This window comes from Colias eurytheme, chromosome 4 (assembly GCF_061535395.1).
Source record: "Colias eurytheme isolate Ceu_HAF_F1 chromosome 4, ilColEury1 Martin Lab GWU primary, whole genome shotgun sequence".
In the NCBI taxonomy this organism is placed as follows: domain Eukaryota; kingdom Metazoa; phylum Arthropoda; class Insecta; order Lepidoptera; family Pieridae; genus Colias; species Colias eurytheme.
The window spans coordinates 7249018-7272164 of NC_142983.1; the positions used below are offsets into that span (position 1 = coordinate 7249018).

At 31.5% G+C, this 23147-nt stretch overlaps 1 protein-coding gene across 1 annotated transcript in view; it reads right to left on the reverse strand.

Annotated features, from left to right (window-relative positions):
• LOC149909065 (limbic system-associated membrane protein-like) overlaps positions 1–23147 on the reverse strand; it is a 116814-nt gene that overhangs the window by 1861 nt on the left and 91806 nt on the right. The window contains exons 2-10 of the mRNA XM_090120671.1: positions 5126–5241; positions 4568–4772; positions 3553–3684; positions 2989–3144; positions 2472–2556; positions 1887–1986; positions 1343–1501; positions 915–1032; positions 447–539 (exon numbers count right to left, since the gene is read on the reverse strand). Of these exons, the coding sequence (XP_089976797.1) occupies positions 447–539; positions 915–1032; positions 1343–1501; positions 1887–1986; positions 2472–2556; positions 2989–3144; positions 3553–3684; positions 4568–4772; positions 5126–5241 (1164 nt within the window). The remainder of the gene's footprint in view (positions 1–446; positions 540–914; positions 1033–1342; positions 1502–1886; positions 1987–2471; positions 2557–2988; positions 3145–3552; positions 3685–4567; positions 4773–5125; positions 5242–23147) is intronic.

Sequence of the window (23147 nt, forward strand, 5' to 3'; positions counted from 1 at the left end):
AATATTAAAAGTATACGCTTACAAACTACAGCCTGTAGATATATAAACACAACAGATATATGAAACTTTTAATAAGATAAGTAGTTTTGTAATGTTATTGTTAGGTCATAAAATTTCGAATTAAAAGCGTAGTTTTTGCTATAACAGTTCAGTTAAACATTTAAAACTCTAATTTTGACAAATATTATAGGTAAAGTTTACAAGATTTTGATAAAAATAACTCAAAATAATAAAGTATTTATTTTTATAATATACGAGTATGTAAGGCATGATAAGGAAATTTCAATTGAAAGAACTTTGTTACTAGGGACAATACCCATTGTTCACACAAAAACTTTCTTTTGAAAAGAAAATAATGCGGAAACCTGTAATAAAGTGATTAAATTCTCGATACTTTCATTATATCTTTTAAAAGTATTTTAAATATATTTGTAAAACACACTTACTATTGTATTCCTTAATGTCTACCAAAAATTCGTTAGCAGCATCCCAGTCAGGCAGGAATCCTTCTTGCACGGGTACGAGCGCGAAAGAATATCCTGAAATATGTTTAAGTGTGTTTATAGAATATACTTAAGCCTATGGTTTTGCTGGCGTTGTACCTGTATTTAAAATATCCTGTATGCTAATATAGATTATTATCTAGTGCGTGTCTCATATTTCTTACAAATTTCATACAAATCCAACCAGAGTATGAAACATTTATCAAACCTTGAAAATCTTTTCGTAAATAATTTAGGTAAATTATATTTCAATTTCCTATTATAGAATTAAGAGCATTTCCCATTTTCTTTCGTTTAAGAGCAGTTATAGCATATAACGTAGCAACGTTATATGTCTTTTTCTGCTATGATTATTGGTACAGAGAATATTGATTTTAATTCTATAATTCTATTGAGAATTGACAAATTTACCAAGGACAGTAAGATTGGTGGGGTCTTCCGACATATCCTCTTCCGCTGTCGCCATGTTACAAGTGGAGCAAGTTATGTTGAACGTGAGCTCACTTATCGATGTACCAGCTAATTGTATCTGAAAGAGAAATATACATAGTTTATTTTTTATTAATATGCCAAAGGTTACATATAGGATAAAGCTGAAAGCTTAATAAAACTTTATTTTCTAAAATACTTAATCTAAAATTAATAACTTAATCAAAACCGTTGTACCTATTTATTTTTACAATATACTTATTAAATTCAAACTTTGTAAGTAACTGTGTAATGTTTGAACATACACTATATTCCGCAAAATTTTGTAATTACTTATAGTCACACAAACGTTTTTCTACAAGCTAACAATTTGATATTTAAGTACAAGTAGTATTCGCTAAAAGACTCACAAAATCAGGCGGATTCGGCTTATTCCCGAGAGACACGTGGTAGATGATGGAGACGTGTCCCTTGCTGTTATTGGCGGAACACTTGTATTCTCCCAGCGCACTCTCGTCGAACGTCCTCAGCACGAACACGGAGCTATTGCCGTCTTCTGGCGTCAAGACCTTGGAAAATAATTTTATTTAGTTAGTTTATAAAAATTATCACTTTATTAGCTTCAATATTAGTGATAAGTTTATATAAATAAAATAAAGTCTTCTTAGTTGCACCACTTATAACTCAAGAAGTGCTGAATAGACTTTAATGATTTTGGATTTGGAGACAAATCCAAAATTGCTTAGTTTGGGAGTATAAATGTTAAATATTCCAAAACTTACTAACATAATGTATTTAACCCTGGTGGAGCCGGGATGAGCAGCTATCATTTTATTGTTAATGTCATGTCCATAACCACTGACGTAAATAATAAAAAATCTCATTACTACTATTAATTATTAGTGCCCACAGAGCTATCGACATAAAATATAGACAGAAATTTAAAGCAATTACCGTTTCAGTGTCCTGCAATTCTTCATCATAGCCGTTTTGCCGTCTGTACCAGCGGAATGTAGGTGGCGGGTTGGCAATAACCGTGCACGTAATATTCTTACTGTGGGAATAGATAAAATTTATTAAAAATAACTACTTAGATGTGTACTAAGAGGCTTCATCTCTAAGGGAAATGGGAGAGCTGTGAAAGTAATTCAATAGTCGATCTTATTTTTAGACGAGCTCGTAATTAGCTAACAGCGACTGCTCAAGACTTTGCTATTCTTAAGATCCACCGAGAAATTAAACCAAGTTTATTTAGTTTTATCCCTTAGGTTAAATATAAAGTCAGTTTCGTGACGTTTAGTCTATACTAATATTATATTAAAGTTAAAAAAAACTCCTTTGTTACGTTAAAATAATTCTGAGTTGTTAATCATTTTCCATTTGAAAATTATCTTCCAAATTTACTCAACGCTGATCTTCTAAAGATTATAAAACAGTTTACTCAATTAATCTTTACTTAGAACAACAATTTTATGAGGAAATTTCTTTTAAAACAATGTGAAGCCCAATTAAGCTTTTCATTATGACATTGTTACTCACGTTTCGTTCATAATAGCGTAAACCTCTTCTGTCTTGTATTTCGAGTAGGAAACCTCATTGTTTTCGTCCACTAGAAAAGGCTTATCTAAAAATATAAACATATAATTTTCGTGAATGTTCAGGAAACTGTACACAACTTAGATTTAAAGGTACTCGCCGATTTTTGGTAGGATGTTGAATTTTTATTGGTTAAACTAATACACATTTCTCTAGCTTAACAATGTCGAGTTCAGTAGACTTTAGATCCTTTGATCCATCGTATAATCTATCTAAATTAATCTTACATCATTTTCAAGCAATACAAGCATTATTTCATGTTTCGGATGTGAAAAATTACTTGAGATGGTCTTAAGAAGTTGAATAATAAGTCTATCAATCCACTATTTGCTAGTCCCCGTAATCCAGTTCAGAAAAACATAGCCATTTATCGCAATTCTAATCTAGAAGTCGACATAAAGAGAAATAGCTGAGGATATTCGAACCGCGAGAAACGGTTTATAAAGAATCCAATACTTACGGTTAACAATTAATTGCACTCTCCTGTCAGAGAAATGAGACAATGCTTTCTGAGTTACCCTGCAAACGTACTCGTTGGTGTCTCTGTGGGTTAAGCTCTTGATTTCAAGCTGATAATTATCGCCTTTCATTTTAAGTATGTATTTCTTGTGATCATCTGTAAGAGATTTTAATTAACTGGTTACTTCATTATTTTATTTAATTAGTGGGACTCTGAACTACCTTTGTTACTTCGAGTTTTATACAAATGTATATTGATTTGATACATATTATTATTCAATAATTAATGATTTAATTTTGGAAAATATGATTATCACTATCAATTGCAAGTGTTATATAGAATTAAGGTACTATATTTGATTTGAACTCAATCTTTATGCACTTTATAACTGCTTATGCTACTGTTACTCAATTCTTACATTAATTATTTTATCGTATGATAAAACTGTAGAGTCTCCTTTTACGAGAAAAATAAAAAAAGGAATCACATTCATTGATCATTTTTGTTGTGCACATACATATTCTACTTATCTATGAAAACATTGCTAAAGATAAATTTACTTACTGGAAATTGGATCATTCTCAAGATACCACTGGATGATGGGAGCGGGGTAACCTTTCGCAACACAATCTAATTTCACAGATTTTCCTTCTTCCCCTTCGATTGTCTCGTATTTGTTTGAGATTACAGCTTTAACTATAACACAAAATAATAAAAATAGCGTGTATTTACAAATGATTGTTTTCTTCTAGTTTAAATATAATGTTTAGGTAATTAAAAAGTCTTGTTTTTTTTTTTAATTTTAATCTTTAGAAATGTATTAGTGGCATTCATAGGTAGAGCTTTTTAAATCGAGAAAAAACAAACAAAGATAACATATAATTATGATAAAGGATGTCAGAACTTAAATACTATCGTGCATCGTAGATATAATGGACTTAACTTCGAAGTGTCTAATTAGAGCTTATAAGCGACCACTTGTTTTATTCATTTAATAATTTGTATTATGACTTAAATACTCAGAGAAAGTTCTGGAATATTAATTAGTTCTTCTTAGAAATAATCTACGACGTAGAGGAATGATTTAATGAGTAACTTTGTTACAATTTGTATATTACGAGGGAAGGGATGAAACAATTTTGAATTAGGGCATAATTCAGCAAAGTAATTTTATTACTGCCTTTTAGAAAGGTAAGGATTTTAGTTTATTTTACATTGCACATAGATCAATAGTGAATTAAGTTTCTTTTATTTATAAGGACTATGCTATGACTATGCATTGTCTGTTGTATCCTACAAGTTTAATGTAGGATCTTCTAGATTTATGCTTAGTTTGTTTTACTAGTTTTGCAAACACAACTATCAATGGGTTTGTTTTCGACGCTGTTTTTCCGACACTTTATCATTCGAGTGTATTTATGTATAAAATTACGACAAGAATCTTACTCTTACTGGCTAACAAAAAACCTGTTACTAAATACAAGCATTCTTATGTAATTTTTCAGGATATGCGAATAATTAAAACGTGATTTACATTATGATAGCCACTATATTAAAATATTTAATCAGAAATACATACCACCAACAGTGATTTCAATAGATTCATTCAAAGATCCTGCTCTGCAGGTCCAGTTGCCGCTATCTTCGATCATGGCATCTTGTATGATGAGAGCCACAAGGCTACTCGCTAGTGTGTCGTTTTTAGACCTCTCTACGTACACCCGTGTGTTCTTTGAAGACCGACCTTCGACTACTGTGTCTTTTGGAGAGATCCAGTCGATCATCTGTGAAGGATATGTTCGTTATGGTTAGAGTATTAACTATTAACTGTGTAATATGTGTCATAAAAATAAATGCTAGCTTTTCTCCTAGTGCTTGTATCTATCTATATTCTTACCTAGGCAAATAATTTTATTTTCTTGCTACATTCAAACTTTGATTAAATTCGTAGATACAATGGCAAGAAAATATGATATTCATATAAATATTATTTCTCTATAGTCTTGTCAGTCCATTAAAACATGAACTAAACATTAAGTAAATCGTAAAACTGACGAACGCATCTTTAGTTATCAGAAATGTTGTCGTATATATTGTACACAAGATATACTGAGACATAATTCTAGTTTAAAAATACCTCTGGAAGATTCCGTCCCTTGCAGTATATCGCCCTTTTAACGCCAACATTGTATACCGACGATCTTGCCATTACATGAAGATAGGGCTCTCCATCATCGGGACTCGTGGATAAAACTGCAAACAAACAAAGTACTTTCTAAATCCCATGAAACACACATATAAATCAACTAGCAGATAATAAATAATCATTGAAGAAGTTTTCATCTTGCTAAGCCCTCTTGTGTATTGAACATTATTGACGTCTTGAATTATATTATTTGTTTCTGATAGATTAACTCTTAGAAATGAAGGAATAGAATTGCAAGGACTGTTATATTAAATTTATATTGGTATATATGCCTCCCATGTTAAACGTCTGACGTGCAATGAGCTTCTACTGTACGAAAATTTAATTTCCTCCGTACAGATGCAAACGCGAAATTAAATTGGAAATGTTATTTTAATACCGCGTAAGGACCGTGTCAAATATTCATTTATTTACATAAACCGAGATTTTTGGACTGTAGGCACAGCATAAAGAATACATAAAGCTGGTAAGTTAAATAAAGAAATGTGAAAATAACGTTTGGTAAAATTTAATAATTTTACCATATTTCATTTTAAAATGTCAGTAGTTTCATTCACTTCATTTAATTTACCTGCTTCAGATTGGCGTGAAAGGATGCGGGTTCGAGTCCCGCCTCGTGATCGTTTTTTTTATATTCTTTATAAATTTATATTCACAATATGTTTTCTTTGATGTGAATCTTTGCTCATAGGCTATACAATAAACAAAAGCGAGCGTAAGTATGATGGCACTTAATTTTTCCACTTTCGATGGATTCCTTCGGCCACAAAAATCGTTTTACTATCGCAAATTGGTGAGGTTAGGATAAGGTAAGGTATGTTGATGAAAGGGAATTAATTAAAAGGTCAAACTGCTACGTTGATAGTTGATACGTTCTTTTGTGTACCAATTCATCCAATTACGAAGTAAAAATAGATTATTATTAGAGGAAAGTAACCAAATATGGAATACCATTTTGTTTTTGGGATATAAAAATGAAACTTTACATAAATTAAATCAGTTTATTGTTTTTACTGGTCAGTCATACATTTATAAGTAATAAATAATAGCCTTTAACGAAATATATCAGTAATTAAATTAAAATCTTACACAAAAAACAAAATCCCAAATGAGTAACCAAATATGGAATAGGTACCCATATATGGAATATAAGAATAAATCAACATAACAATAACAAAAATGTAATGAATATCTTTGAGATCAATGAAATTAATGTAACATATTGTGATAAATGAAAGAAGTAACGTAATTACTTGCAAAAGTCACAAATCCCGATCCATCTGAACCACCACATCATAATGTGTTCAGAGCCCATACATCAAGCATTTAATTCAACTTTCTCCACTTTCATCCATGGAAAAAAGTCTTGAACAGAACCTCCTGACTCTGCTGATGCATGTATGTTACATTCTGCATCTGCAGAGTCAGAAGGCACTTGGTCCATCAACTCATCATGTTCCACTACCTTCATCAAACTGGATAACGTCTAGTTCCTCAGAGTCTTTCTTCTTCACTATCATCCTTATTTTTCTTCGATTGTTTGTTTTTCTTAATAAAGTTAATAACTTTGAAAGAAGAAATAGAAATATAATGATGAAATAAAGTTGTCCTAGGGACTTGGAAATCCTGTACCGCTTTCAAATACCCCATTTTCTTTTCCCGGACGAATTTTATAGATTGTGCCGTTTTTTCTTCATCCCAGATTTTTCGTTAGGTTGATTGTGAACCGGACATTCTAAAAACAAACATTACATACAGTTTTTTAAAAAATAATAGCAAGTTTATAGTATTCCATAATTAGACACCGACGACTGTCCATATTTGGATTTTTATACTCGTTCAAACTCTTCTAAATATTTTTTCAATTCACAATATTTTAAAGACAAAAGATCACAAAATGGTGAAATAAACATAATACCGATATACTAAATAGTATAACACATATGTAAACAAACATAATAGCCGGTAAATACTCATTTATTACTTACCTTAAAAAATTTCTGCATGGCAACAAAACAAAACACCCCTGCCACACGTAAACCGTTCACGCAACTAACTCGATGGTGATAATGCGATAATTAGTACACCAAATGAAACAGAAGATGGTCGAATGTTGCGATTCATACTTATAGTCTTAGAGAAATGAAGGAATTCCATATTAGGATACTATTCCATATTTGGTGACTTTCCTCTATTTTATCATTTTTGTAATAAAAATATCTCCTATAATGTATTTATTAACAAGGTTCTTTTTCTTTTAATTAATGAATTAGTTTATTATTTTATTCAACCTTTACGACCCAACAAGAGAGTTGTGTATAATTAGCTTAATTATATCATGTCTGCAAAAAACCCGAAGTGTAGCTATATTTAATAAAGTCTAAAATAATAAGCTCATAAAAAGTATAGCTCTTATTAGAGCAGGCTCCAAGGAGATGTTCGTTTGCAAAAATAGCGGACCTAAATCTGACTTCTGATATATATTGTATAGGTCCCAGACATCCTATAGACAGATGTTGCCAACCAGTTTTGTGGTCCCCCTGCCCGCACCCCGGTAATTAAATATGGCATACAAAGAAAAAAATAAAAATTTCCAAAACATGCCGTGTGAGGTATCAAATGAAAGAGCTTATTGAGTAGATCACGAATATATAGCATACTATATACATTTCTTACACTTTCTCTAAGATTTTTTAGAAAATTTACGAAAATGGTCCATTTTTGAGTTAACTTTAAACCACTATAGATTGAAAACTCATGAATATATTTTTTAAATTATTATTTTAAATAATTAACAATAGTCCATTGTTTATGATTCAATAGTTCGTAATATAATATAAGTGAGCTATGTGGTGGATTTGATGAAAATAACTATATACTATATGAACTTGAAAATATACTCGCCATCTTTGAATGCTCCCCCCACTCCCCCATGCAACTATTTCACTGTACGAAATATTGAATCGTAAACAATGGACTATTGTTAATTATTTAAAATAATAATTTAAAAAATATATTCATGAGTTTTCAATCTATAGTGGTTTAAAGTTAACTCAAAAATGGACCATTTTCGTAAATTTTCTAAAAAATCTTAGAGAAAGTGTAAGAAATGTATATAGTATGCTATATATTCGTGATCTACTCAATAAGCTCTTTCATATGATACCTCACACGGCATGTTTTGGAAATTTTTATTTTTTTCTTTGTATGCCATATTTAATTACCGGGGTGCGGGCAGGGGGACCACAAAACTGGTTGGCAACATCTGTCTATAGGATGTCTGGGATCTATACAATATATATCAGAAGTCAGATTTAGGTCCGCGATTTTTGCAAACGAAACTCCACTGAGAGTCCGGTCTATATACATAATACTTCATATTAGACCGGGAGATACTGACACAAAATTTCGAGTCATTTGTAACAGGATGGCGGTTCTACAGGGGTCTTAGTACGCAATGACAAAAAGAAAAACGATGGCGTGAACGCTGGTACCGGCGGCTTAGTCGCGTGGGCGTTAGTCGAACTCGTCGGAAAATAGCGAAAGTCAAACGATTTGTAACAGTATGGCACTTATTTTTCCTGTAAGTTTGAGGATCAACAAAATATAAATACAAAATTTCAAAGATCTATGTGTTGGAAATCTTCACTTATATAAATTAATAATAAATTAAGTTTTCAAGTATGACAGCACTTTTTCCCCCTACTAGAAGTATGGCAAATATAATAATGGTCACATTTTATCAAATACTCTCCAAAAATCCAAATGCAATACTGGTACAAAAAGTTTGGCGAAATAAAAATTTTTTGCAGATTTTCGGCGGTATGGCGACCATTTGGAATCGTCCGAAAAGTATGGCATGGCGATTTTCGTAAATGGCTGCACGACGATAGTTACCTGTGCAAAAGTTAGCCTGGTACAAATGGTTGAATGATTGTATTATTTAAATCAACACATTCGCGTCGGTATGGCGGGCTGTAAGTCACACCGGAAAAGTATGGCATGACACTACCGCCTACTAATTTTTTATGGGCTATCGGTAAATTCAAAAATTTTTGTGTTACAAATCGTTTGACTTTCGCTATTTTTCCGACGAGTTCGACAAACGCCCACGCGACTAAGCCACCGGTACCAGCGTTCACACCATCATTTTTCTTTTTGTCATTGCGTACTAAGACCCCTGTAGAATCGCCATCCTTGTTACAAATGACTCGAAATTTTGTGTCAGTATCTCCCGGTCTATATTAAACATAATATACACTAGCGGTCCGCCCCGGCTTCGCCCGTGGTACATATTAACGTTTTCTCTACATAAAAAACCATCCTCGTACTTCAAGGAATATAGGTAATAACTAATAACGTTCGCGCGTGATGCCGTGACCAAGGAAAACGGGTTTCATTTTTACATATGTATAATTATATATAGATTAAACTCAACTTAATATAGCTCTTATACATTAAACACAGCATGATAGTTATATTTAGTTTAATTTGTAACTTTCTAATTTGATTCAAAACTTGTCCAAAAAGCTTATTTACAAATTTTCACTGAGTTTTATTTGATGTTGAGGATACATTACATTTGTTAATTGAAATACCGACGTTGTTATGGTTTAAATTAAAACTTTGCACATACATGTAAATTGGTTAATTTTTTAATGTTTTAAAAGCAAAAATACCTAGTGGAATAGATTAAGGAAAGCATTAACATTTTGATAGATAAATAAGATAAAAACAGAATAGTTTTCACTCTAGTAAAGAACTTTATAATTCTAATGATAGCATTATTCAAGCTAGCATTGAATGAAGAGCGAAAGTTTAATGAAAAATAATATAAGATACAATATAATAGGCTCATTATAGAAATGTGTGAAAAAATATTTAATTCGAATGATTGGTGAAGTTTGTTGAAAGCTTCCGACGGGAATTCGTGAAAGTTAAGCGCAACTTTAAACGCTTTTAATTTATATTCACATCACATTCCACTGACTGGAATTTTGTGAAATTTGTGAGTTTATTGCTTGTTAACGAAAATATCATGTAATATTCTCACGTGCTGCCGAAATTTGTCACCAACCGCAATCGTAGTCAAAGGAGACATAAAATATCATATAAATTGAGAAGATACCTATAACTATGTGAAAGCCCGATAATTTTCAAATCTGCCAATGAAACGAATTCAGGAAATTGACTCAATATATTGTTCATTCATCATCAATAGTGTTCTTTATCGTATAATTCAGATAATATGTATCAACATGACAACATCTGTAATGTATAAAATATTTGTCATGTCAGTAATTTCATATGCCTTACATATTTTTATAAACTAGCGGTCCGCCCCGGCTTCGCCCGTGGTACATATTTCGCAATAAAAGGTAGCCTATGTTCTTTCTCAAGGTCTGAAGATTATCTGTGCCAAATTTCATCAATATCAGTCTAGTAGTTTATGCGTGAAAACCATACATACATGTATGTATATACATACAAACCTTTCCTCTTTATAATATTAGTATAGATAGTATAGATTTATGAAGAATTTATTTATAAACACATATTTTATAGATAACATTGCTTTATTACATTTTTGACCCTGATAAAAAATCTGATAATTATTTACTTAATTATTTTATTAAATTAAATTCCATTGCCTCTTTCGAGGAATAAATATTTAAGTTACAAAAATTAAATAATTTTCTTATGACGTAATCAGTTATAATACCTACTTCAGTGTTAAGATCAATACATTATCTATAAGCAGAAAAGTTACATAGATGGGTTTTACAAACATCGCAAGTCCATAATTACATATTGGCCCCGCAAAGTGCCGACATGTGGTCTAAATGTCCATATAAACGCCATTTTATGGAAAAATGGGAATTCGCAGACGGACTATTAAGGGTTTCGTGCCTAGGCTTATCTCTTTAGAAACTTACATATATTTGAAGACATTATTATATGTCTTATTTATGTTGTAATAGAAGACAATGTTTTATAATTCCAAAATATCCTTGTAAACCAGCAAAATTGTAAAAGATATAGTTACAAACCGTAACAAGATAATTTCCTCTGCCCTTGCCCCGAATCCAGCGAAACAACCAATTAATCCTTCAACTATTTTCCATTTGTTGCTTCGGAAATTGATTATACAAAGAATGTTAAACAGGGCGGTCGGAACGTTGAAATTTGTTTAAACTTGTTTCAGGACCGGAACGAACAAATGACTGTGGTTACCGTGCACGAAATTGAGTAAGCCTGTATACCTACTTCATGCATGCGCGGATCTTCTGTGCTGTTTATATTATTTACACAGTTTGATTGTTGTGTCACTATTTGTTTCAGGAGTACGGGCTTACAACTGTAAATCGTAATATTTGTGCTTCAGTTATCAATGTTGTTTTTATATAATTACTTATTAGGTTTATCACAATTCTGAGACAAGAAGGAATAAAAAGAGAGGAGAATGTAATATTGATAGTTTATATTGTCCGACTTCCGAGTTTCAAAATTCCTTTCATAGTTTTTCCAGAGATGTCTTAACTGGGAAGTCGTAAATTGTCTACAGGAATTTCATTGTGGTTCCACAAAAAATTGTAATGTAAAAGAAAATAGCAATAGAATCAAAAAATAATAGCAACTTAAAGAAATGATAAATTGAAATAAACATTTGTACGTCTAATTTATTTCAACAAAATATATTTTGTAAAATAATATGAACAGTATACAAGATACGTCGTAAAAGATCAGTAACTACATATTTCTTTTAGTGTCAGGCTGCCAATATTGGCAGCAACAAAAATATGAATTCAGAAATATTTTACCCACAGTTTCAATCCATTCAAACGTCATACTTATAAATTCATATCTAGAAAGATAAAATTTTCAAGGAGGGATTCAAATCATATTCTTTGCTGCTAAGACGACCGAGTGAGCTTAAAAATTGATGCCCGTAAAAGTCGAAAGCTTTTGAAGAGTTGAAACAGGCGTATACTTACGTTCATACAATGTTACACTGTAAATATTTTCTTTGATAAATGTAATCTTTTACGTAGATATCTACTTATTTCTTTAAACATTATCTATACACGGATTTGCTGACTCTCTATCTCTGAAATTACACTTTAAATTATGTCTTACTTTAAATAAGTAAGTAAAACATTGACGACATGTTAACAGGACAAACCATCTATTAAACATCGTCTATAATCAGTTTTATATATCTTAATCATCCGGTATATTCAAAAGTGCATACACGTACATCAATTTATAACAAATGTCGTTTTATATTAAGAACGAATCGCACGGCTCAAGTGCGACTATATAAATAACCACGGAGAACATTAAATCCCATCTTTAAATGAAAGCACATCCATCATTTGGAAAATTATTGATATTTTTGCTGAATACTGATCCAATGATAGATGGTCTCCATTAAGCAAGTCGGTTTCTTGTTTATTTTGAATAAGTATCGGGTAACTGACGCAATTAAGCTCAAGGTGCGAAGTAATACCTGTCACAATGATTAATAACCCTTAAAACCTGCAAAGGCCCAAATTATTTAAATTTCGTGCATAATTTAATAACCTATACCGGGTTGTGTTTGTATAAAATTCTATTATTGCGATTGACGCGGCAGTTTTCAGAATTCACCCTATTACAGATTGAAACCTCTTATGTTACCTTGTGATATTACGTTCAATAACCTCGATAGGAAAGTTCGAAACGATATCTCTCCGTGGAGATTGAACACTTCAGACTTTGTATTGTTACCTTTTGATTGAACTATTCTTTATTTACAATTTTGTATTGGATTGTAGTTTAATTAAATCAAATATAATGTAGATATATCGCATTGTTTTCATTTTGTGGTATAAGTAATGTAATTTTTTGACATTATTTTGATGGTTTAAATGAGTAAGAGCTTCTTTACTTAACTTGATGGACTTATTTATCATCCAAAACCTTAAAAGCCAAAATAGAGGATGCTGAGTAACATGAGATATAATACTTTATACTTTCTAATGATAGCACGTTCGCATCACCATCAGTGTTGCCTTAAGTTATGAATATAGTTAAACGTAACGAGCTCCACTTAGCTTGAAATTTCATAAAACACACGTCACTCCCATATGCCTGCAGTGAATAAATAAAGCAACATTTTGCACACTCACTTTACCATGTTCATCAATGTCTTGAGCAAAGAGCTTACGAAATCCCTCTTTGTAATATGATGAATATGGGATATGTTGGAGGTAAATTTAGGTTCACTCAGCCCTTGTAGTGACGTAATCGATTGTTAAGTAGTAAACAACGGTTTGATAGCTTCTATTATATACAGAAAACAGCTAGATATTTTGCATTCTAGTAATGGATGATAGGGTAATGATGCATATTTTTGTAACATGAATTTAGCAGTTAAATATTATGTGTTTAACAATTATACCAATATAGAAACACTCTACATATATTTGTTGGTATACCTAAAAATGTTTTTCATAAAAACTTTGCAGATAGGCTCACGTGGTTTGATTTTAAATGAAACAAATTGGAAAAAAGTCATAGATCGATTCAGCTATGTGGTGGAGCCAGGTGGCCAAACCAATTATCCAGTTTGAAGAATATAGTGATATCTATATGAATGAATGAAGGAATTAATGAACACGTTTATTGCCACAACAAGTTTGATACATATATACCTATATATGTATATTTAAGTAAAGTATTTAAGAGTTTGAAGTGGAATCCTGAATAAGGATCCTCATTCAGTAATTTCTTGAATTAATATATACCTACCACAGATAATACAATAAAATAAATAATATCATCGTACGCTATAAAAAAAAGTTTCTCAGACTTGCTTCAAACACACTCTAAAAGAAAGCAACAATATAATTATAATTGAATGAAATCCGTCGTTTTTCGTGTAAGAAAGAAAGAGAAATGGAAATCACAATTCTCAAATATATCTATGAAGGGGACAGTTGGAAAATATCTCCGTACGTGATAATAAAGTGAACAGTGAGATATAAGAGGAAAAATAGCAAAATATCTATTTGATAAATACTTAGTTTCCGAAAGAATCGTTTTATTTTTAATTACGTATTAATCTTCAGTAAATGACGTGAATAATAATACAATTTCATTGTTATACAATGTTTAAAATGCGCGCCAGATCTAACTTATTACGTGATTGGCACGATCTTTAATAAGGCAGTATTTACTTTAGCAGCCAAATGAATTCGCTGCCAAGAAAAGCCACCCACAGTTATAGTCAAGAATTACTATGGTATTTCGAAATATTACTGCTCATATACGCGTTTTCAATTTTTGTTAACTCATTAGTCATTACCTAAAGCTGCATTACTCTGAAACGAAACTTAAAGTGCGAAAATCGTGTAGTGGAAAATAGTCTGAAACTGATAAACATAGTCTACTATAATTGTCCTTTTTGGTATGTGAATATTATAATATACAAGCGTATATAGAGAAAAAACCACCAGTCCAATATAAAATAATAAAAAATCAATTTAATGTCCAACAACGAATAATCATTATCGGTAATAAATTATTTAGTCGCACTCATATACCCCAATGAATAAACCATTAAACATAAGGACTGAAGAAACTTAATAATTTAATTAAAATAGAAATCTATTAATCAATAAGTTTTAAGTCAAAAGTTTTCTTGAATATCAAGAAGGGAATGTTTCAATCGCAATTTCTAAAGCCTCCTTTGAAACTTTATGAAGTTTGTCGCATTTTCTACAGCTGATAAAAAAATATGCCTTTCATTGTTATAATGAAGTCTTAATTTCAATAAAAGTAGATTTGGTGTAATGAAAACATAAAACCGTCTACTAGATTAATATATTTATGATTAAATTCGGAGGAGAAAATTTAAATTAAGTGCTTTGAAAAGGGTTTTAAAGATTATATAAAAAAAAACTGGACTTAAGCGAAATAGGAACTCATATTCTTACTTCTTTATTAATAGATTTTAGTAGAATTTTCAGTTACCTCTAAGGCTTTATCAAATTAATATTTTATGAGAAGATGCCTACTTCAATACTTACTAATGAAATAACTCATTTTCAGAATCATAAATTCTCAAAATTTATTATTAGTTTTGTTGTATAGTGTTGTTATTAAATTTAATTGTCTTATATAATTTATTTTATAACATAATAACAAACAAACAACGTTTAAATTCCTTGAAATTGAACATGAAACATATAATTAATTATTTCACCTAAACTAAGGAATAGGTATTATGATAAAATGTATGAAGCAATACATTTTTGTAATATTCACGTTATAAGCCTTAATCTACTGTCACTTGTGAATTTCAAATGTCCTTAATCTACTGTCACTTGTGAATTTCAAATGTCCTTAATCTACTGTCACTTGTGAATTTCAAATGTAGTAACTTTCATCACATTTAATATACTCAAGGGAAATAATTTACTTACAGCTGGCTAAAAATTTAATTTTGTTTAAGAGCTTTATATTCAAGTATGTGTTCGTTTACAAAGAAAATAGCTGCAGGCTATCATTAAATGCGCACATAGCACTTACTTATTTAGGTCATTTTAATAGGGTTTTTAAGGTATATTCTTTTACGCGAATTGAGTCACACTCGAATTACGATATTTGTATGTATTTATCACCGTAGGTAGAGGAGATACTTCGTAGGGATTATACTTCTATAATCCCTATTATTAAGATTACGAGATAATATTTATGTTCATGTGCCATTACCTACAAGTATAGGTACATTACATACGTATCAAATATTTCAATGTATAAACTATACAAATAACCGACTAACATGAACAAATCCAAACATCATGAAAAACATCCCAAACACGTATTAAGCCGCAATTTTATCTCATAACTAGATCAAAAATGTTTTGAAAGTAGAGCGACATTTGCAATTAATTTTGATGCCTATAAAAATCTAGAACTTTTGTATCTATTTAGTAATCTGTGGTACTGTAACTACATAAAATTGTAAAAATAGAAATTTTTATATTATCTTTACCTCAGAAGGTATATTTTGAAACACGTTATAAAAAAACTATTCTCTAATGAAATAATTATTCGCATCTAAAAATATTAAATTATGAAATGAAATTCAATATTAAAATACATTATAATCTACTAATATAAATGGATTGGCATTTGGCGAACCAAGCCATCAATTCGGCATCAATATTTTAACTTCATATCCAAAAGCGGAGAAAAGTTTTACGATTTTCAATACTGCCTTTCACGGAATCGAAAGTTTTTTACGTGTTTCAAATCTAAGATATGCATAAAATCAACTAAGATACACCGAAAAAATTTCATATAAATTCAGTTTTACAATATACAAAAGGCGAGAAAGATTGACATTATAAATATAAATGTCCTAAAATAAAATGTATACAGGGTGTCCCAAAAAGTAGTGATATACTGAAGCTGGGAGGTAGAGGACTTAGAGGGCTATCCGAATCACCCCCATGTGTGTTATGCGATTTTTCGTATTTTCGGAGTTATTACATTTTTTTCAATTTTTCATCTATCGCCGAGTACGATGAGATTTTTATTTATGGTGACGTGAATTATTGCGCTAGATGCTTGATTTTTTTTGTGTGCTAAGCTGAAAGATAGGCCAATTCAGTATGGTAACATTTACTATCGTTAGATCTTTGAATGGAATAAAAAAAACAATTAAATGCCAAGAAAGATAAAATTACCCAGTATGTTTATAACTTCAAGGGCCCATAAAAAAATAAAATCACATAAAAAAGGTTTTCCATTTGGCTTTTAAAAACTTGCTCTATTGATCAGGTAGCTACCCTAAAAAATTCATTTTATTATTCTGAAGGCTTCAATCGAAAAATTGAAATCTTAATGTGGTAAGAGCAAAATTTTTATTAACATGATGATCATTAAAACCAATAAATAGGTGTTTAATTACCAGAATTTTTTTAAAATAGCCCCGCTGTTGCTCAATGCAAGTGCGACATCACCGTAAAAAGTTATCTTTTTAATGTCTGAATGTTCTTTTATCATTTTTAATGGTTTCTTCTGCTACTATGAATTTCCGGGTTATTTCGTCCAAATTGTGGCAGTCTCTCGTCTTTGTAGTATCCCCACGGAAAAAATTCAATAGGGTTTATGTCCGGAGACCGTGGAGGTCAGGCTAAAGGGCAAAAATACCCTGAAAGATGGATTGGTCGTTGCAGCCTGCGCATGCGCCGGTGACGCCTACCTTAAAGCCTGGCCTCCACGGTCCCTCGACCTAAACCCCATTGAATTGTTTCAATGGGGATACTAAAAAGACCTCGGCTACTTGAGAGAATGCCCCAATTTGGACGAAATAACCCGGAAATTCATAGTAGCAGAAGAAACCATTAAAAATGATAAAAGAACATTCAGCCATTAAAAAGACAACTTTTTATGGTGATGTCGCACTTGCATTGAGCAACAGCGGGGCTATTTTAAAAAAATTTTGGTAATTAAACACCTATTTATTGGTTTTAATGATCATCATGTTAATAAAAATTTTACACTTACCACATTAAGATTTCAATTTTTCGATTGAAGCCTTCAGAATAATAAAATGAATTTTTTAGGATAGCTACCTGATCGATAGAGCAAGTTTTTAAAAGCCAAATGGAAAACCTTTTTTATGTGATTTTATTTTTTTATGGGCCCTTGAAGTTATGAACATACTGGGTAATTTTATCTTTCTTGGCATTTAATTGTTTTTTTTATTCCATTCAAAGATCTAACGATAGTAAATGTTACCATACTGAATTGGCCTATCTTTCAGCTTAGCACACAAAAAAAAATCAAGCATCTAGCGCAATAATTCACGTCACCATAAATAAAAATCTCATCGTACTCGGCGATAGATGAAAAATTGAAAAAAATGTAATAACTCCGAAAATACGAAAAATCGCATAACACACATGGGGGTGATTCGGATAGCCCTCTTGGTCCTCTACCTCCCAGCTTCCGTTCATCACTACTTTTTGGGACACCCTGTATATGTATGTATTACAAAATTACGCTTCAGGTCACGTAGGAGATACATAATTCGCAACTTTCCTTTGTTTAGCTTTGTTTTTGCATTATAATGCAGATTTTAAGGTTATGAAAACCGTGTCTTTGTATTTTTAAAATAAAAATGTTCCCTTTGTATATGTAAAAAAACTCACTTATCTCAATATATTTAAGGAAATCCATGTACTACTTAGAAACCCCTATTGGAAGGAAACGATTCTAGATTGAGATTGCGATTCGACTGTGATTTACTGCTCTGTGTCACTTTAAATACATAGATTTCTCGATTTAGTTTATCGTATAGCAAAAACACAACCGTCCACAAATGTTAATTCTCTCTTAGATCTTCGGGATTGAGTAATAATTCATTGTGATCGGAAGCTTCAAGTCCAATTAATGCCTTTATTTAATCTATAAATTGGTCTTGTCTATGAAAACAAGAGAATATCTAAGATAGATTGTCTAAAACTGGATTATGCGGTTAATGCGTTACTGAGTAAATTTTAGGATATTAATAAACCAGACTATTTAGGTATCTTAAGTAATTAGAAGAATGAAGTCGAAGATATAAATGATTCTTCACATAAATTCAACTCTGATTCAGCGAATTTTACTGTAGAGTCGGAATGAAATTCAGTTCTAAGTTATAATAAGTTCCATTTGAAATGAGTTCAATTTTGAACGCAAATAGGTGGTACTATTAGACGCGAAGTAATTTCACATTACACCCAGCACACGTATTTGGCCATACGGTTAGAATATCAAGGTCCACTTCCGTACACACCGGGAAGCCAGCTTCCCAGAGTTAAAAGCGAATATTTATCTGCTCACGACTGGATACTGTGATTTAATAAAGTGGAAATTTCAGGAGCTTTGAATATACCGCGTGGTTTGCCTTTATTATATCGGTTTGTTTATTTTGTATTCACTCGAGTAATAACAACGTTTATTTATAAACATCTATGGAATATTAGTAAATTGTCTAAATACGCTGGGAATATTCCCATCAAATTCTAAATTATTATATGAAGTAAACTGTGTGAAGAGCAATATTACATGATATGTGATACTCACCAATTTGTACAGGGTCAGTGTGATGTATTAACATTCGAATATAATATTAACTAAGTTTGAATTTGATATTATTGTGATATTTTTGCAGTGATTATCAGTATTGTGACAATTACTGCACTTTGAAAATTTCATTATAATAATATGCCTTACAATATAATATAAATAAGCATCTTAATAATTACTCCTGAATAGTACTTTTAGATCTTGTAACATTTTAGATGTCGTGCCCAAAATTGTCACACATGTACCGTGTAAAAGCTTCATAAACTGCGTTTCGGAACGGTAATGTAGAGTGGTTAAGTTCGTTAATTTATAGTTTAAATTCTGAAGCACTCCACTATACAAAGGAAGGGGAAATTTCTCACCCTGCTGGTAGAAATTTTAAAAGACTGTTACTTAACTTTTTATGTAAATGTTAGCGACGGGGACTAAGGATTCAAAGAAGAAGTAAAGAGTTACGGCTTACCACAAAACGTACTTATACCGAACGGAATTCAATTATTCGTCGAGGACAAAGAGGAAAAATTGTTCGACCCGATCCGAAGAGGAATAGAATAAAAAATAGTGTTTAACGATTTACTAGATAGTAGCAGATAGCAGATAGTGTGCGAATGGTAACACTTTTCATCAAATACTTTTGTGAATCCGTGCGGATGTGAACAAGACTGCGGTCAAATTACACTTAAATTGGAATATTTGGATCGTTTTAGCACGGCCACTTGTAATTTTCTCACATGGCAGTATTTTAAAATCTACTTTGTAATGCAGCTTTGGGAAACTATACATTGAGTTTTATGATAAGTTTTCACGGTGTGATAGCAGAATATTCTTTAATATTGAAACGTGTTTATATTTATGGATATATAAATTAAAAAATTATATTTATACATAGTAGTGTTTGAGACAGTCATGGAAGAAATATTAAAGCGTTTAGGCAGGAGTAAAAAGAAGGTAATAGTATGTGGTGATTTTAATATTGATTTACTTTCACACACACAAACGGCAACACGAATAGTTAATTTGTTTCATTCATTTAATCTGTATAAACTTTTTGATGAGCCCACACGAATAACACCTACTTCTGCAACTTGTATTGATAATATATACTGTGATTGCAAATGTTTAGAAAAATATATTCTCAACACGCTAACTTCGGATCACTGTGGCCAGAAAGTAGTTTTTGAATGGGATTGCATACCTACATTTAAAAGAATTAATGTTAGGCCTATAACTAGAAAAGGCATTCATACATTTAGAAATAATATTGATAATAAACTACCTGACCTGAATAATCAATCCTTTCATAAAAATCCTTGTGAAATGTTTACAAATCTTTTTAAGTTCATTCATAGTGAATATGAAAAAATATTTAAAATTAAATCTTTAACTATTACCAAGGATTTACCATTCAGCCAATGGGCAACTCCTAGTATACACAGATGCAGGAACGTTCTTTACGAGTTATATGGTATGAAACAATATAACAAAGACTTGTCGTTTCTTAGTTATGTTAGAAATTATTCAAAAACATTTAAAAAAGTTTGTTTCACTGCCAAGAGTTTGTATATCAGAGACAAAATACGCAACTCTGACAATAAAGTTAAAACGGTTTGGACAATTATTAATGGTGAATTGGGCAAAATCCGATCAAACGATAGTACCATAAAACTTGTCAACTCTGGTAGGGTCATTGACAAAAGTGCTGATGTTGCGCTTGCTTTTGAAGATTTCTTTAGTAGTGTCCCTGCTAGTTTAACTAAGAATTTAAATTCGTCTTCAGCGCTTGCAGAGTCTTTATTGAGGGATCACGTTGCTGAGTGTAACAAATTATTTGAATTGCGACACGTGACTGCTGATGAAATTGTTAAAACCTTTAAAACATTAAATTAAAAAAAAACCTGTGATCTCTGGGGTATGTCTGTAAATTTAGTAAATAATATCATAGAAAACATTGCCAATCAACTAGCGTTTATATTTAATCAGTGTTGCGACTGTGGTATATTCCCTGATTTACTAAAGTTTAGCAAAGTTATTCCTTTATTTAAAAGTGGTGACCAAGAAGACAGTAATAACTATAGGCCAATTTCCATATTACCAACTTTGAGCAAAGTCTTCGAGAAACTAATTTTAAACCAATTAAATAGTCATTTTGCATCAAATGGTTTACTGCACGCCAAACAGTATGGTTTCACAAAGGGGCGCTCTACCACTGATGCCGGAGTAGCTCTTTTGTCACATATATACAAAGCATGGGAAAATTCAAAGAATGCTTTGGGGATATTCTGCGACCTTTCTAAGGCTTTCGACTGTGTAGAACATTCCACTCTACTACGGAAACTAAATTTTTATGGTATCAAAGGTTTAGCTCAGGATCTCATAGCTTCATATCTTCAGAACAGGGTACAAACCGTTGTCGTTAATGGAGAGAAATCTCGCGGTGCGCCGATTAACATAGGTGTTCCGCAGGGATCTATCTTAGGACCGTTTTTGTTCTTAGTGTATATTAATGACCTACCTTATTATTTGCAGGATATGTGTGAAATAGTTTGCAGATGACACCTCATTAATATTTAATGTGGATAGACATGACACAAATGTTGACGAAGTAAACTCTGCTCTTTTACGCATATCCAATTGGTTTAATGCTAATAATTTACTATTAAATACAAAAAAAACAAATTGTGTAGAATTTATCCTCCCAAATGTAAAAAAGGTGAAAAGGAATATTATTTTAAACGGGGAGGTATTATACCCTGTGGAATCGACTGTTTTTCTTGGTTTGACATTAGATGAGAAGCTTCAATGGGGGGCCCATGTTACCACCACCGCTGCTAAGCTCAGCTCAGCTGCATATGCAGTTAGAAGAATAAGGCATCTCACCGATGAAGAAACGGCTAGATTGGTTTACTTTAGCTACTTTCATAGCATATGTCCTATGGAATTCTGCTATGGGGCAGGGCTGCAGATATAGAAACTATATTTATATTACAGAAAAGAGCCATACGCTCTGTATATAATTTGCGTGCTCGAGACTCACTAAGAGATCTCTTTAAGAATACTGGTATCCTTACTGTACCGTCGCAGTATATATTTAATAATATTTTATATGTACATAATAACGCTTACTTACACACAAAAGTAGGAGATAGACATTGTTATGACACAAGAAACAGAAATAAAATTGAAATGCCATTATTCCGGCTAGCTAAAGTTAAAAATTCATTTATGGGCCAAGGTATACGCTTTTACAACAGAATTCCTCATAATATTAAAGAGTTAAGTAGTTCTAAATTTAAATCTTATATAAAAAATGTACTTGTCAAGAGAGCCTATTACAGTATTAAGGAATATATGGAAGATAAAAACCCATGGAGGGTTGTCGCGTAAAAACCACAGGACAGTTCTTTGGCATATTATGATAATATAATATTATGATATTATTACATATGTAATTTGTAAAATTGTAAATCTGACATGATTAAAAAGAGCAACTATGGAGTTTCTTGCCGATTCTTCTCCGTAGATACTGCTTTCCGAATCGGTGGTAAATGTTAAAATATGTACTTAATGACGTTTCAAAAGTGCTTCTAGAAGAAGTCTAATTGAATAAATAAATGTTTGAGTTTGAGTTTGAGTAATACATCACCTACGAATTGCATTTAAAACCTAACAGTTTATGGATACAATTTTCTGAACAACTCGCGAGTTCAAACACGAGTACTAATTATATAACACAATGGCGACCTTATTTATCTTTGCGGTAGAAGAATGTAAAATGTTTAATTGAACTCATCTCCATAATTCTGTTTGCAAAATTATAAATCTG